This window comes from Balearica regulorum, chromosome 17 (genome assembly GCF_011004875.1).
Source record: "Balearica regulorum gibbericeps isolate bBalReg1 chromosome 17, bBalReg1.pri, whole genome shotgun sequence".
NCBI lineage: Eukaryota > Metazoa > Chordata > Aves > Gruiformes > Gruidae > Balearica > Balearica regulorum.
The window spans coordinates 1464978-1477423 of NC_046200.1; the positions used below are offsets into that span (position 1 = coordinate 1464978).

At 42.8% G+C, this 12446-nt stretch overlaps 1 protein-coding gene across 3 annotated transcripts in view; it reads right to left on the minus strand.

Annotated features, from left to right (window-relative positions):
- The window catches only part of KIAA1671 (KIAA1671 ortholog), an 86533-nt gene that overhangs the window by 41782 nt on the left and 32305 nt on the right, over positions 1–12446 (minus strand). The window contains exon 6 of one of the 3 annotated variants that reach the window (XM_075770040.1): positions 12291–12413. In XM_075770040.1, coding sequence (XP_075626155.1) covers positions 12291–12413 — 123 coding nt within the window. Of the gene's footprint in view, positions 1–2812; positions 2876–6114; positions 6410–12290; positions 12414–12446 lie in introns of those variants that run through there. The other 2 variants (XM_075770042.1, XM_075770043.1) reach the window with 2 other exon arrangements.

A 12446-nucleotide genomic window follows, 5' to 3' on the forward strand; every position in this document is an offset into this window, starting at 1 on the left:
ACGCCGTTTCCTTTCAGTACAGTAAACACGACTGGCTGTACGAACAACTCGCAACTGCTGAAAGACCAGAACAATAGTGGGAACTTGGCTGTCTCCCAGCATTAGCAACGTGGACAACAGCATGGGAAAGCAGGAACTGAGTCAAAACAACTTTAGATCAAAATATTAGTAGGGAGGCAGTGAGGTTACCTCTTCTTTGTATGTATAAATGAGCTTTAACAATCCGCTTTAGCCTCGTAGCGGAAGCGTACTCACTACTTTGGACTGAAATTCAAGAGGAGAGGGGCCGGGCAGCCCGTCCCCCGCTTCCAGCTGCTCGGAGCCCAGAACCACACGGTCATCACCAAACAAAACTGCCAGGTCTACAAACGGTTACATCGTACTGAACGCAAACCTTATTGCACCGAGTTAGCCTAGAACGCACTATTTCATAAAAGCATTTTATGGTAAATTAAACTTCATACCACGCCTAATTATAACAAACTGTCTTGGATTCGGCACTGTTTCCCTTGAGGGCGAGTGGCCTCGGGCCAGCGCGCCGGCCTCCCGCGGCTGAACAGCACTCTCTCGTGTTCCCACCGGGAACCGGCTTCCTCAGCGGGTTTGTTTTGTCTGCTTGCTCTTAACAGTGACGCAAAAGTTACAATTCCTCTTCTACAGCAGGAATTGGTAAAACGCCTTTCCGAACAGATTTTTCCCTGCACCAGGGCTTCGTTTACTCAGATTCTTGGAAAGGAAGATTTAGCTGCTGACATCAGCGCAGCAGACCTGTCTCAGACACAACCTGGTGTGAGGGATTGTGAAGTCTTTGGAAAAACCGCATGCCTGAAATGCGATTGCCCCGTCATCAAAAGCTAACCCCGTGACGGAACGGCAGCAGACGCTGTCCACAGGGGTGCCCAGGCAGCGCACGGAGGGAAGCCACACACTACCGACGCAGAAGGCCTCCCCTCCCGTAAAACAGGGATAACCATACACGTGGCGTGCAGACCGGTGATTAGGGTTTCCTTCCATCACCATCCAAACGCTGTTGCAGTGACATGCCACGGCAGCGTGGTTATTATCGAGATGCCACTTCCTTTGGAATCACCTGATAAACGGGTGTCAAAACCGCTCTTAAAAGGTAGAAACTAAAATCTTGTCAAAACAAACTTTAGATCTTACTTCTTACTTAAATAGCCTAATTTTCTTTTGATTTTATAATTATTTTTTAATGCCTGCCAATAAAGAATAAGAAGGTCTTTTTAAACCATAGTGCTACAGGATAACATTTTATATAAAAACATGCCATTTTCTTTTGAATGCTTTCAGGATATAGCATTTGTTTGCTATTTGAGCAAAGACGAGTGCCCGACGGAGAAGAAATAACTCATCAAGAGTGGTACCTGGCACGTTCAGGAGACTCACCACCACCATCCACACCAGAAGGCCAAAACTGAGCAATGAACCTGGCGGCACTTTCATTTCAGCTGCGTACCCCCATGAGACATACGTGTAACGCAGAGCTACAGGCTTTACGAGAGATTCTCTGCTGCTAATAGGACACCGGTCTCCCACAGGCTTTTTGGAACTTCATTTCGTGCAAGGGGAGCCAAGGCCACTCTTGGACCGTATCTATAATGTTTTCATCTTTTCAAGGCATCTTCAGCTGCTCACCTGCCCCAGATGCTTTTCCCATCACACTTGGTTCAAACTCCTGAAACTATGCATTTAATGAGGATTTTTCCACCCACTACACACACTGTGGGGGGATGCAAACCAGGTCACATCTAGCTGTTAAGAGGAAGATCACACATTTACAGATCACCGTGCTCTCTCATACACGGGGGTGCACTGGTAGTTGCTCTCAGCTCTTCCAGGTGTCCTCTCTCATCTGCTGACATTACCTGTCCTGTCTGGCTTGAACAGCACTCACGTAGCTCCGCTGAGCCCCAAGATTGTGCTTGTTGGTTGTCTCTGACACCACAGCAGCACAGCCGCAGGTCCAACCGGCACTCTGAGCCAGGCCCCTCACTAACCATCAAACCAGCCAGGACCATTCTGAAGGTGGCTGTGACCCAAGTCACAGCTGGTTCCCAACCAAGGCACTAAAACCTGCATCCAGGACAGCTCATGCCCCGACATCAACCCTCCTCTTCCCATGAGTGCTGCAGTGCCTGTTCAAAATCAGCCAGGGCTCCTGTTCTTTTCCTTCAGCACCTATTCTGGAACGCATCCAGAGCTTTCCTAGCTCTTGCCACTGCAAGAAGTCTGACCTCCACTCGCTGAGCTGGCTTATGTTACCTGGTCCTACTTGTGACACGGATCGTTATTCATCAGTGTGCTCCTGCTGTAGCCTCAGATACATCAAAAAAAGAGATGACATCAACAACATCGGAGCACCCCAGAAAATACCCCGAGGCAGAGCAAGAATAGCTCGCAACTTTGAGATGGCTAAGGACAGGAACAGAACCAACTGAGTGTGCTCCACTAGTGGCTGTGTCCACAAGCAAGCCAAAAAAGTTGGTTATTGGACAAAGGGCATTACAAAGAAACAGGAAACCTCATTGCTGTGGCTGCATACCTGGCATGCTGACCAGCTCAACTGCGCAACTGATGCAAGCAGCTGGACAACAAACTATTGAGCTGCACTTAAAGGACTTCTTATGCAAGTCAGACCTAAAGATGTCTTGTATCAGCTGCAGCAAAGCTCCTCACCAGCTGGGAGAGGGATGATGAATACCCCATGTATCCTGGAGAATACTCAAATACAATAAATATTACACATGGTCACTGAAAGACTGGCACTTGAATACATAATTACAATAATTACCCAATTAAAGATGATGAAAAGATCACAGCTAGGAGGAAGGTACATGGCAGAGCAGAGAAGGAAGTGATGACGTGGAATACAGAGAGCTATGATTCAGTCTCTGGATTTCGGCTGCTGAACTACAGATGACCACAACGCGTTTGGTGATTAGCGCACAGTGCTCTGCTTTGTGCTCAGCCGAGCGTTTGACCAAGGGGGTCCAAGTAACAAATACAGCCTGTAACCGAGCATATGACAAAGCAACGCGCTAAGTTTGGATTCCAGGTCGATAGAAAAGGCAGCGAGAGGAACCAGTGCTGACACCAGCTGGGTGGTAAACAGGAAACGAGCACCGCCGGCAGCCTCCAGGAAAGCACAGGCTAAGGTGGGACCAACCACCGGCAGCCCTACCAAGGGCTGCAGACAGACCTAGGATCAGCCAGGGCCCTTTTTCCCCTACTAGCAGCAAAGCCCGGTTGTATCTCACACCATCTATTATCTGAACGGCTGGAATGGCAGACGGATCAATACATTGATGGAGTCACAAAACCAGAAGCTTCCGAGAAATCTCTCCCAACAACAATAAGCATATTTATAGTATGAAGAGCCAATTTACTGAGAGTGAACCAAACCAGAGTGGTGTTTAAAGAGTCCTGCTCTTCCCCCTCTCAAAGAAACATCAACTAATTTGACCAAAACCAGACTCTGTTATCACACTAGCCAGGAACTTCTGGATTCTTGAACAGCCATCCTAAAGACTCATAAAAATAAAAGCCTTATGCAGCAATCTTGCAAGGCTCCATCAGCACTCTTGCCTTTTCTGTTGTTCTTTTTTTTTTTTTTTTTTAACAAGTTGGTATAGTTGCAGCAGTAGCTCTCAGTAGTTCTTGTTAGTCCATCTCCTGTCATCAGAAAATCCAATGCTCAGTCTTCCATAGGAACCTGCCTCTCGGTAATCCCTATTTCAGTGTTTTACATCACCGTAAAGAAAACAACAACCAAGAGTGAGCTGCAGTATTTCAGAGTCCTGCGGCATGCTTCATTAAGAGTGCAAATGATCCAGGTTTGATAAGCTTGCTCTTCTTCTCATTATTCCAATTCAAATTGAAAAGGGAGCTCAAGGTTGGATTACTGGACAGAATTCTGTCTGCATCTAATACAACCTGCTGAACAGAACATTTTGCCCTGGACGTAGAGACTTATCAGAAACTTAGAGCTGTCACTCAACACCCCTGACACCAGGCCACAGACTTCTTGGTGGTCAGTCATCATTTCACACGTACCCAGGCTGACCATAAACTATGCTGTGCTCAAAAAATACTTTGAGGATTTCTTTTGACAACTTTCCTACAGATCACAATAATAAATATCCTATTTAAAGATCAGAAGAGGAAACAGCAAATAATTAGCAGACAGCTGGCAGTGAGTGGGCCCACTGATGTCCAACAGCTCCACTGATGTGTAGGAGTAAAACAAATACACACCAGAAGAGATGCAACCTATCAATAACTCAAAACAGTAGCCTTAAAAATGGATAATCACCATAACATTTTTAATTAAGAGTTACAGGTTCTTCAGGTATGTCTACCTAATGAATAAAGTATCTTAGCTCCCCAAGATAGATTAAATAACTCAACACAAAGCCTGACACCTAACCCCAACATCTCTGGTTACTCCTGATTATAAATAGAGAGAACTGATAAATATCTCCTTAGAAGCCTGCAGCTGCAACATCAACACAGAAAGTGACAAAAGGCACAGCTGTGCTTTTCCCTTCACATTTCTTTTTTCATGTGTGTGTATGTATATATATATATATAAAATATCATGACTATCACAATTATACCTTCCAATATTTTCTTGCAAAATAGTAAGAGAGTGTACACTAATGAAAATGCCTATGAAATACTTCAAGGCCTCTAAGAGCATACACACACCAAAAATAGAACATACCTGTTCTGTTGCAGCCTAAAACTGCACAATAGGAGATATCGTTCCAGTGATCTTCTGCACTGATCAAAAAGGTTGTTTTGTTTTTCCTGGCCCTATGGAAAATCACTAGATATATGTGAAAGCAAAAGCATTCAGACATCTCTCTCAGACTTCTCACACTGGCAAACCACGAAGAACATCCTCCCACTCACTGTACTAAAGTCTGATACATCACGCTAATTTTTTAATGTGCAATTTAAAGAAAGCTTGCCTCTTAAAAATCTAGCTAATCGAATAAAAAAAACCCAAACAACTTCAGAAATATCCAAGGACTTCCAATACTACAGTCTCCAACAGGAAAAGATTTTTTAAGAAAATGCACAGTACCATTTTCTCTCGAGCTGCAAAAAATTTACAGTGGGCAATCTCATCTCACCAGTGATCAAAGCACATACAAGGCAAGGATTGTAAAATTAAACTCTAAATGAGGGAAGCCAACTCTTTGCTGCTGTTTCAAAATGTGCTACCAAACAACTAACAGTAAAAGGTTTTAAGTGTCAGTGCTGATTACATGCAAATTTACAGCTGAAAAAATTACTAGATTAATGCAGACAATACCACAAACAAATGAAAAGTGGTATTTGATCAGTACAGAAGAAATTAAAACATTAAGTCATTAGGTTCGAAGTAATACAGTATCTATTCATAAAGGGTTTAAAAATCAAATTCATCTTTTATAAATGTGAAAATATCAGACAAATAGCAATCACTGTGCAGAAGTAGCCCTGCAAAGCTGGCGATCTAGCCCAGTAAGAGCAGCCTGTTACAAGGAGGTTTCCCTTGAAGAGGGCCCTAAGGATTGTCTGAAGAGGAAGTGCTCACTGAGAAGGGCAAAACCTATTAAAACAGTCAAATGAAAAGTAAGTGAGGAATTGTAAGAATACACACTTCTAAAGCCATTAGCACTGGCCATTTCACTTACGTAGCAGGCAGCAGCTCTAGCTAGCAGCAGGGGAAGGAGTGCTGCTGGAAGCAGCCGTCTCCAGAGCCCAAGGAGAGCTTTTAAACAAATGGGGAAGAACATTTCCAATACGCAGTGTGCAAAACTACAACTCCTATGGTTAAGCAGAAACAAGGAAAAAAAATCCAATTACTAAGAGGGTCTTCTGAGGCACATTTAAGTAATCTGCAGTCTCCTCCTTTTAAGTGAGTATTAAAGATAAAATAGCCTCTCACCCAAAATAAATCCCAAGTTTAACATTACTATTCAGAAAGGTGAGAAAGAAACTGCAAAGTGAAGTTATCGCTACATATGAACAGTCTCAGGATTTCTGAAAACAGTTAAAAACATCAAACCTGGTAAGCACAGTTACATTAAAGAGTACACTCACCCACAAATATTGCAGCAACTTCAGCAAACGCGGACAGTAATAATACTCCATCTTCCAAAGCTCAAAGTTATCGCAAACCCATCCTCGCTAGATGCAGCCTCCCCGCTCTTCCCCGCCTCCAGCAGCAGTTAAAAGCAGACCGGAGCAATTAAAAGCAACATGAATAATGTAGGGTGTGTGTCTGCCCGGCCCCACGTCACCGCGCTCAGCTCTGTGCCTTTAACAGATGCTGTGGCTACTTATAAGCAGTAGCTGAGCTCCAGCGCCATGTGACTTAACCACTTGTTATTTAGCATCTAACTGCTCAGACTTCTCCCATCTCCGTAATCCCTAACGTGTTAGTCTAGATTTAATAATAGCACTTTGGGTTTCGCACTAAAAAGCCCTTCATCTGGAAGGAAAGAGAAGCTTCTGACCCCGCTCTGTTTTGCAGGCAGGGTTATGAAACGCTATTAATGCCACCGCAGTTGTCGGGGTTGCGAGCTGACCTTGTTTTTCGGTAATGTGCAAGAAAAAGGAAAAACCGCACATGAAAGAAAAGCTCCTGCTTTTAATATAAAAATGTCTTTTGTGAAGGGGAAGAAATAGACACAACAAAGTGGCTTTTTATGTTCCCCTGGAATGCTCCCAGCAAACGAGTACTACCAAAAAAGGAAGAAAGCCTGGGCAAACGAGTTATTAACCAACACGGGTCATCCTCCTCGGGGCTGCTTTTAGAAATAGGAAGCAGAGCTAAGTGACCAAACGACGGTCGGTATTTTGTGAAAAGCAAAGACGGGAATCATACCATTTCTATCCATTCCTACTTTTTGGACCCATGTCTCTTTTTTTGATGGGAGAAGGAAAGCTAAGTGCCAGGGAGGGCCCCGACCGCCTTTCCCCCTGCCAGCACTCCTCTCACCTCTCCCGGGGAGGGACGTCGCGGAGGTGGCACAAAACAGCTCCTGGACTCCACAGTCTCCACTGATTGAGATTCTGGGTCTGGATGTTTAAGAAAAATACCCCCCACTTTTCTAATTGCCACCTATAAGATCTTGTAGAGCTGACAAATTCTTTCAATTTGCCTGCAGGCTGATGCTGTTTTTAGGCTAACAGAACAATTCACATGTGATGATTTTTTTAGTACATCTGTTGCTACCTGGGAAGGAGCGAAGCCACAATGTTAGAGGCTTTAGACAACCCGAAGATGAGAACGCTTGCTTTTCGATGGGCGGGAGAGAGAGCTGTCATGGGCAGAACTGGAAACAACTGGTGATCTGTGAGAAGCTAAACCATAAATTCATCTGCACAAGTTTATAAAATATTTATCTTCCCTCCCTTGCAGTTAATTTCCAAATTATTTTTAAGAGTCAGCTCATGATTTTCTTAAACAAATTCTTCTCCACCCACACATCAGTCTCAAATAAGTGCATCTTTATATGGATACCATTATGGATACCAGATTTTTCTCACCAAAGGAAAAACAAAAGTTAAATATAAAATATGTAAATAAAATATATAACCAGAAGCTTCAAAATAATTCATGCCTACACCAGTTCTAGTCCCAGAGTGTTCCATTTTAACTACACAAACCAGCAATTTCAATTATAAACCAGAGTCGCATTAAAGCTGCGCTCTTTCTAGATGAGGGTGCAATCCCTTCAGTCCAGTAGAGCAAGAGCACTTACTTCTGTTTGGGGGATGAGCAACACGGCACATTCCTCAGCTTCTAATTCATAAGACTCCTGTCAGTCTTGATGACTTAATCAGGAACTGAGGTTTGTGACCGAACGTCAGAGATTTAAAGATCTGTGTCAGCTGCAATGGCATCACTACAAGTTATGAAAGACAATACTTGACAACATCTTCTGAAATCCAAGTGGTGTACCAGAGCACCCGGGCTCCCGGTCCCTCAAATCGCATTCCAGGTCTCAAGGAAAAGACTCTGACAATGGCCCAAGGCACTGAACCACGGAGCCGTGCTCTCTGCCTGCTCGAGTCTGAGAGATGTACAGCCAATTCTGTGAGCTAAAATCCCAGTTGTCCAGAGCAAACACAAGGAGAACAACTTTATTTTCAGGCCTATGCTGTGATGCCGGCCGGGCTAAAGCACAACATGAAGTATTCGGCTTCATGAAGGAGTAAATATTTTTAAGCGGGCAGAGAAAAGTTTTGTCTTCTTGATACTGTTAGCTCTAGAGATGCAAACAGGATATTATTTACTCACATAAATTCTATTATTTTCCTTAATTCCCTATCAGGTGGAAATAGTTTCCTTCTTTAGTAGAATCAGCTATATCAAAGGGTTAAAAGGGGGGGAAATTATGTTGGAATAGAATCTTTAAGCACTGAGTTACAATTAGCAGTAATATTTATAACAGTCAGTCACTTGTTAAAAAAATACTAACAACAAAGCTTACAGTCATAAACTTAGATTCTAACCTCCAAGAAACAGAAAGGCCAAAATATTCCCCCAGAAATCATAAATTAGAAGAGTCTGCCTGGCTGTTCAGCTGTACCTTTGTCACTCATGCACCCCAGAAAGCAGAAGTCCATCTCTGGTCCTAACGCCAAGGACACGGTACGCGGCTGACTCCTGCTGCCTAAGTCACTTTCTGGACATCTCAACAAAAGGCAGCCCAGAGAACGCTAAAGCATCGACTACACAATAGCAGGAATAGTTTTGCCGATTATAACATGTTCTCCAGTATGCGAGACATGTAATGCTACTGATCTCAGAGATAAATATATTCTAAGAAATCTGTCAGTCTTAAAACCTTTGAAGGTTTTAAACTGTAAAACCTCTGCAGTCTCAAAGACCACCACATTAAAATGCAGATTTCATTATCCTCTACCCTGGAACAGCCCAAATAAGTAAGGGGGCAGCACCAGACTGTGATATTTCTACTATTCACAGAGAGGGAAACCATCTTTTCAGGATGCAGAACACATGACTTTAAAAAAAAAAGTACATAGAGATGCTGTAGCCCAATTCTTCCTCGAACTCCAGCCCATAAACCACTGGTAGTACGATACGTTCACAGTCATTAATTCACCACAGTCCAATGCATTCACTCATTCACCACAGTCTTCAAAGGTGGTGAAGTCTGGAAGCTATTGCTGTACGTACAGAACACCTTTCCTCTCCTCTAGGAACATCGCCTCCTTGGGTGCTGTGATGCTTTGCCAGCCTTGCAATGCTTACAGCACTGAAGGTGTTCTTTGTAGGAGACTTACAGAGAAAGTACCAGCCTTAGTAAAAACACAGACCATCATAGTCTAGCCACGATGCTGGAATCTTTATAAAAGCCTTATTCTGTTTTCAAGCAACACAAACTCAAAAGAGATTACAAAAACAAAAAAAGCGCAATCTAGGTGAGCGTTAAATCTCAAGAGTATCACCCTTCGCAATTTCAACTACCAGTCCCACATGGTCAATTCTATATTGTAATGGTTTGATTTCAAAGAAGTCCTACATAGTGTTTCGAAAAATAACCTCATTGGAAGTAGATTCCCCAGAATATAATCACAAAGAAATGACTTCTCCAGAAGTAAAATTATACTGTTGCACCTTGCTTCCATTTAGAATTGTCTTTATGCATAAGAATCTAGCTCATTAGCTGTCTTGGAAAATTTTATTCAAGTAGTTGTTTATTATCATAGGCAGATGGGAAATGATGCAACAAACGCATATTAATTCAAGTTGGTTTATCAAATATCAAAGAATACGGGACAGTTCATTACACTACTTTAGTAGTGAACGTGAATGAAAGTGAGTCTTTTATTCTACAATAAAGGTAGCAAGTTGTGATTTTGAGCTCTACGGTCTCATTAGAAAGATAACGATATCTTGAGTGATGAGTGATATATGCTGTAACATATTTTTTGTCACTAGGCCACAAGAAAAAGCAAGGAACTGCACAACTAAAGAGACAGACTAGAAAGCATTCAAGCAAAATAGCGGCAGTTCTGTTTCCTTCTCTCCTCTTTTAAAGGTGCATTATGTGAAACACAGATTGCATTCAAGTTCAGAGGAAATATGTCATTTAACTGTGATTCTCCTGTGGATCTCTCTCGAGCTCTCACATCCCTCGAACTCAAACACAACTACGAGGCATCTCTCCACCAGAGGGAAGTATTGGAACGTACCAATGAGAACGGCGACTGCACAAAGTCTTTGTATTTTCTCCAAATGAAAACAAAGGTATTAACCCTGGTGCCAGAAGAAGTGGTTCCGTTTTACACAATATTCTGCGACATCTATATGGGGCTTTGGAAAACATGAAAGTATGGTGAGTTTTCCACTTCCCAAACGCACGTAAAAATCACTTCTCCACACCTGCTCACTCACAACTTCTGTGTGCCGAGGCCAGACTGCCCTTTTCACTACCATGGCGTTACAGAACAACAAATACACCACGATTAAGCTTTTCAAAGCACTACAAAGGAGTAAAGCACTCGGATCCTACTGAATTCCAGTGGATGCAGACATGCCAGTTTTCTCTTTCAGTGGGGCTGACAGCCTTCCTTTCCTGTCTCAGGCTACACTGGATGAAGTCAAAGGTTTATTCTGAGTAACCTCACACCTAACAACCAAGTCAGACAATAACAGTCACATTTATCCCAGCACACTACCTGAATAGTTCCATCATCCCAGCTCTATTTCTCACAGCACTTTTCTCCCACGTATTCTACTTTGTCAACAACATCCGTACAGATTTGCACTGTAAACTGATGGCATATAACAACTTCTAGGGATTAAATAATAATTGCCAATTCTGTAAATAACCCAAACTCCCACTAAGATGAACATTCAAGCTGAAGTCCATGCTAAGAATGGGAAAGACAAGAGGATATCAGCCCCTGGATATCTTCCATGAGTTTTAAGACTAGAATTGGAACAATACAAGCCTCTTTCCAAAACTCCTGTTCAGAAACTTGTTTACAAAATCCTTATAGGTTTGGGTTTTTTCTTTTTCTTCACTTAAAGAGAAAAAAGAACTCGCTCAGTTCTTTTCCTTTTTTGTCTTTTTGTCTCTTCTCTATTAAAGGGCTGTAAATAGCAGCATGAGGAATTACAAGCCCAGGGTCTCCGCAGAGGGCGATACACTCAGTCACCACGCGAGTGTGCTAGCAGAACGAGAGGACAGACGAGCTTTGACCTTGGGACAGTTAGTTTCAGCCACCCCTTTTCTGTGCAAGTGGAAGAGTTTTGAAAAGGTGCGAGACATCCAGATTTTCAAAAACTACAAATTTGTAGGTGTAGAGTTACACAGGAGTGCACTCTGAAGTGACTACAGTATTATTCCAGCATATCAAATCTGTTTCCATGCACAAGGGTTAAAAAAAAAAAAAGTGTAGCACCGCACTTGCAGTGGTTCAAAACCTTCCACCTTCCAGTAAGGATGGATTTCAGAGGCAGCAGCAACATCTCTCTTAAAATTGCAGAGTTCCGTGCTGTTGATGTGTTTTTCAAATCCTTTATTTTCCACAGAAAAATTTTCTATTTCTTTCCTTACATAACTTTTGGAAGATTCAGATCTTTACTTTGTATCTCAGACCAACACCTGGACACAGGATGCTAACTATTTCCCAACATCAAATTTGTCTGTGACTGAAGTCAGGAAATCCTTCTGTAATTTAGGAGAGTTATCGCCCAACAACTTTAAGTGGGAATTTACTCCCAAAAGTATGCATGTTAGAGACAAATCAGACTACCAAAAAAGGCAGCTGTGATGCTTCACTGTGTGTTGCCTACAGAAAGAAAATTAAACCCATCATTTTTCAGGCTATGACATGGTTCTGTTTGTCCACACAATCTTCCAGAAAGGATTTTCTGGAATCCAACCAATTTTCACTATCTAAGCTGAGAAACAAACAAAAAGCATAAAGATCTAGACCCGTCTTAAGAGTTCAGGATGAAAATTCTTTTCTTAGAAAGAAAACCGAACAAGTTGCATGGTTAGCGCGTTGTGTTTGAAGGTTTGGCACAGCCCAGTGTGGTGGAACCCCAGGGAGAAGCGTTCTCTGCCAGCTGAACTCCGCAGCAAGTGCACCTGCTCCTTCTGCGGGAACACACACGCTGTCTGTCACAGCTATGTGCAAAAAGGAGAACAGTGCTGAATGCGGTACACCAGGCTGCATCTCCCTTCTCTCTCCCCTAGCCCCTGCCCAAGAACCCCCCCAAAACAACATACCGTCCCGTTGGCCGCCCTTCTGTCCTTATAAAAACTGTGGCAGCTTCTCTGAGTAGAGACCAATGAAAAGTCTGTTCCATCTGTTTTGTCTGACCTCTGCTTGGTCCACTCTTTCCTAGAAGCCTGTTAAAATAAAGTGATAGATGTTGTTACATA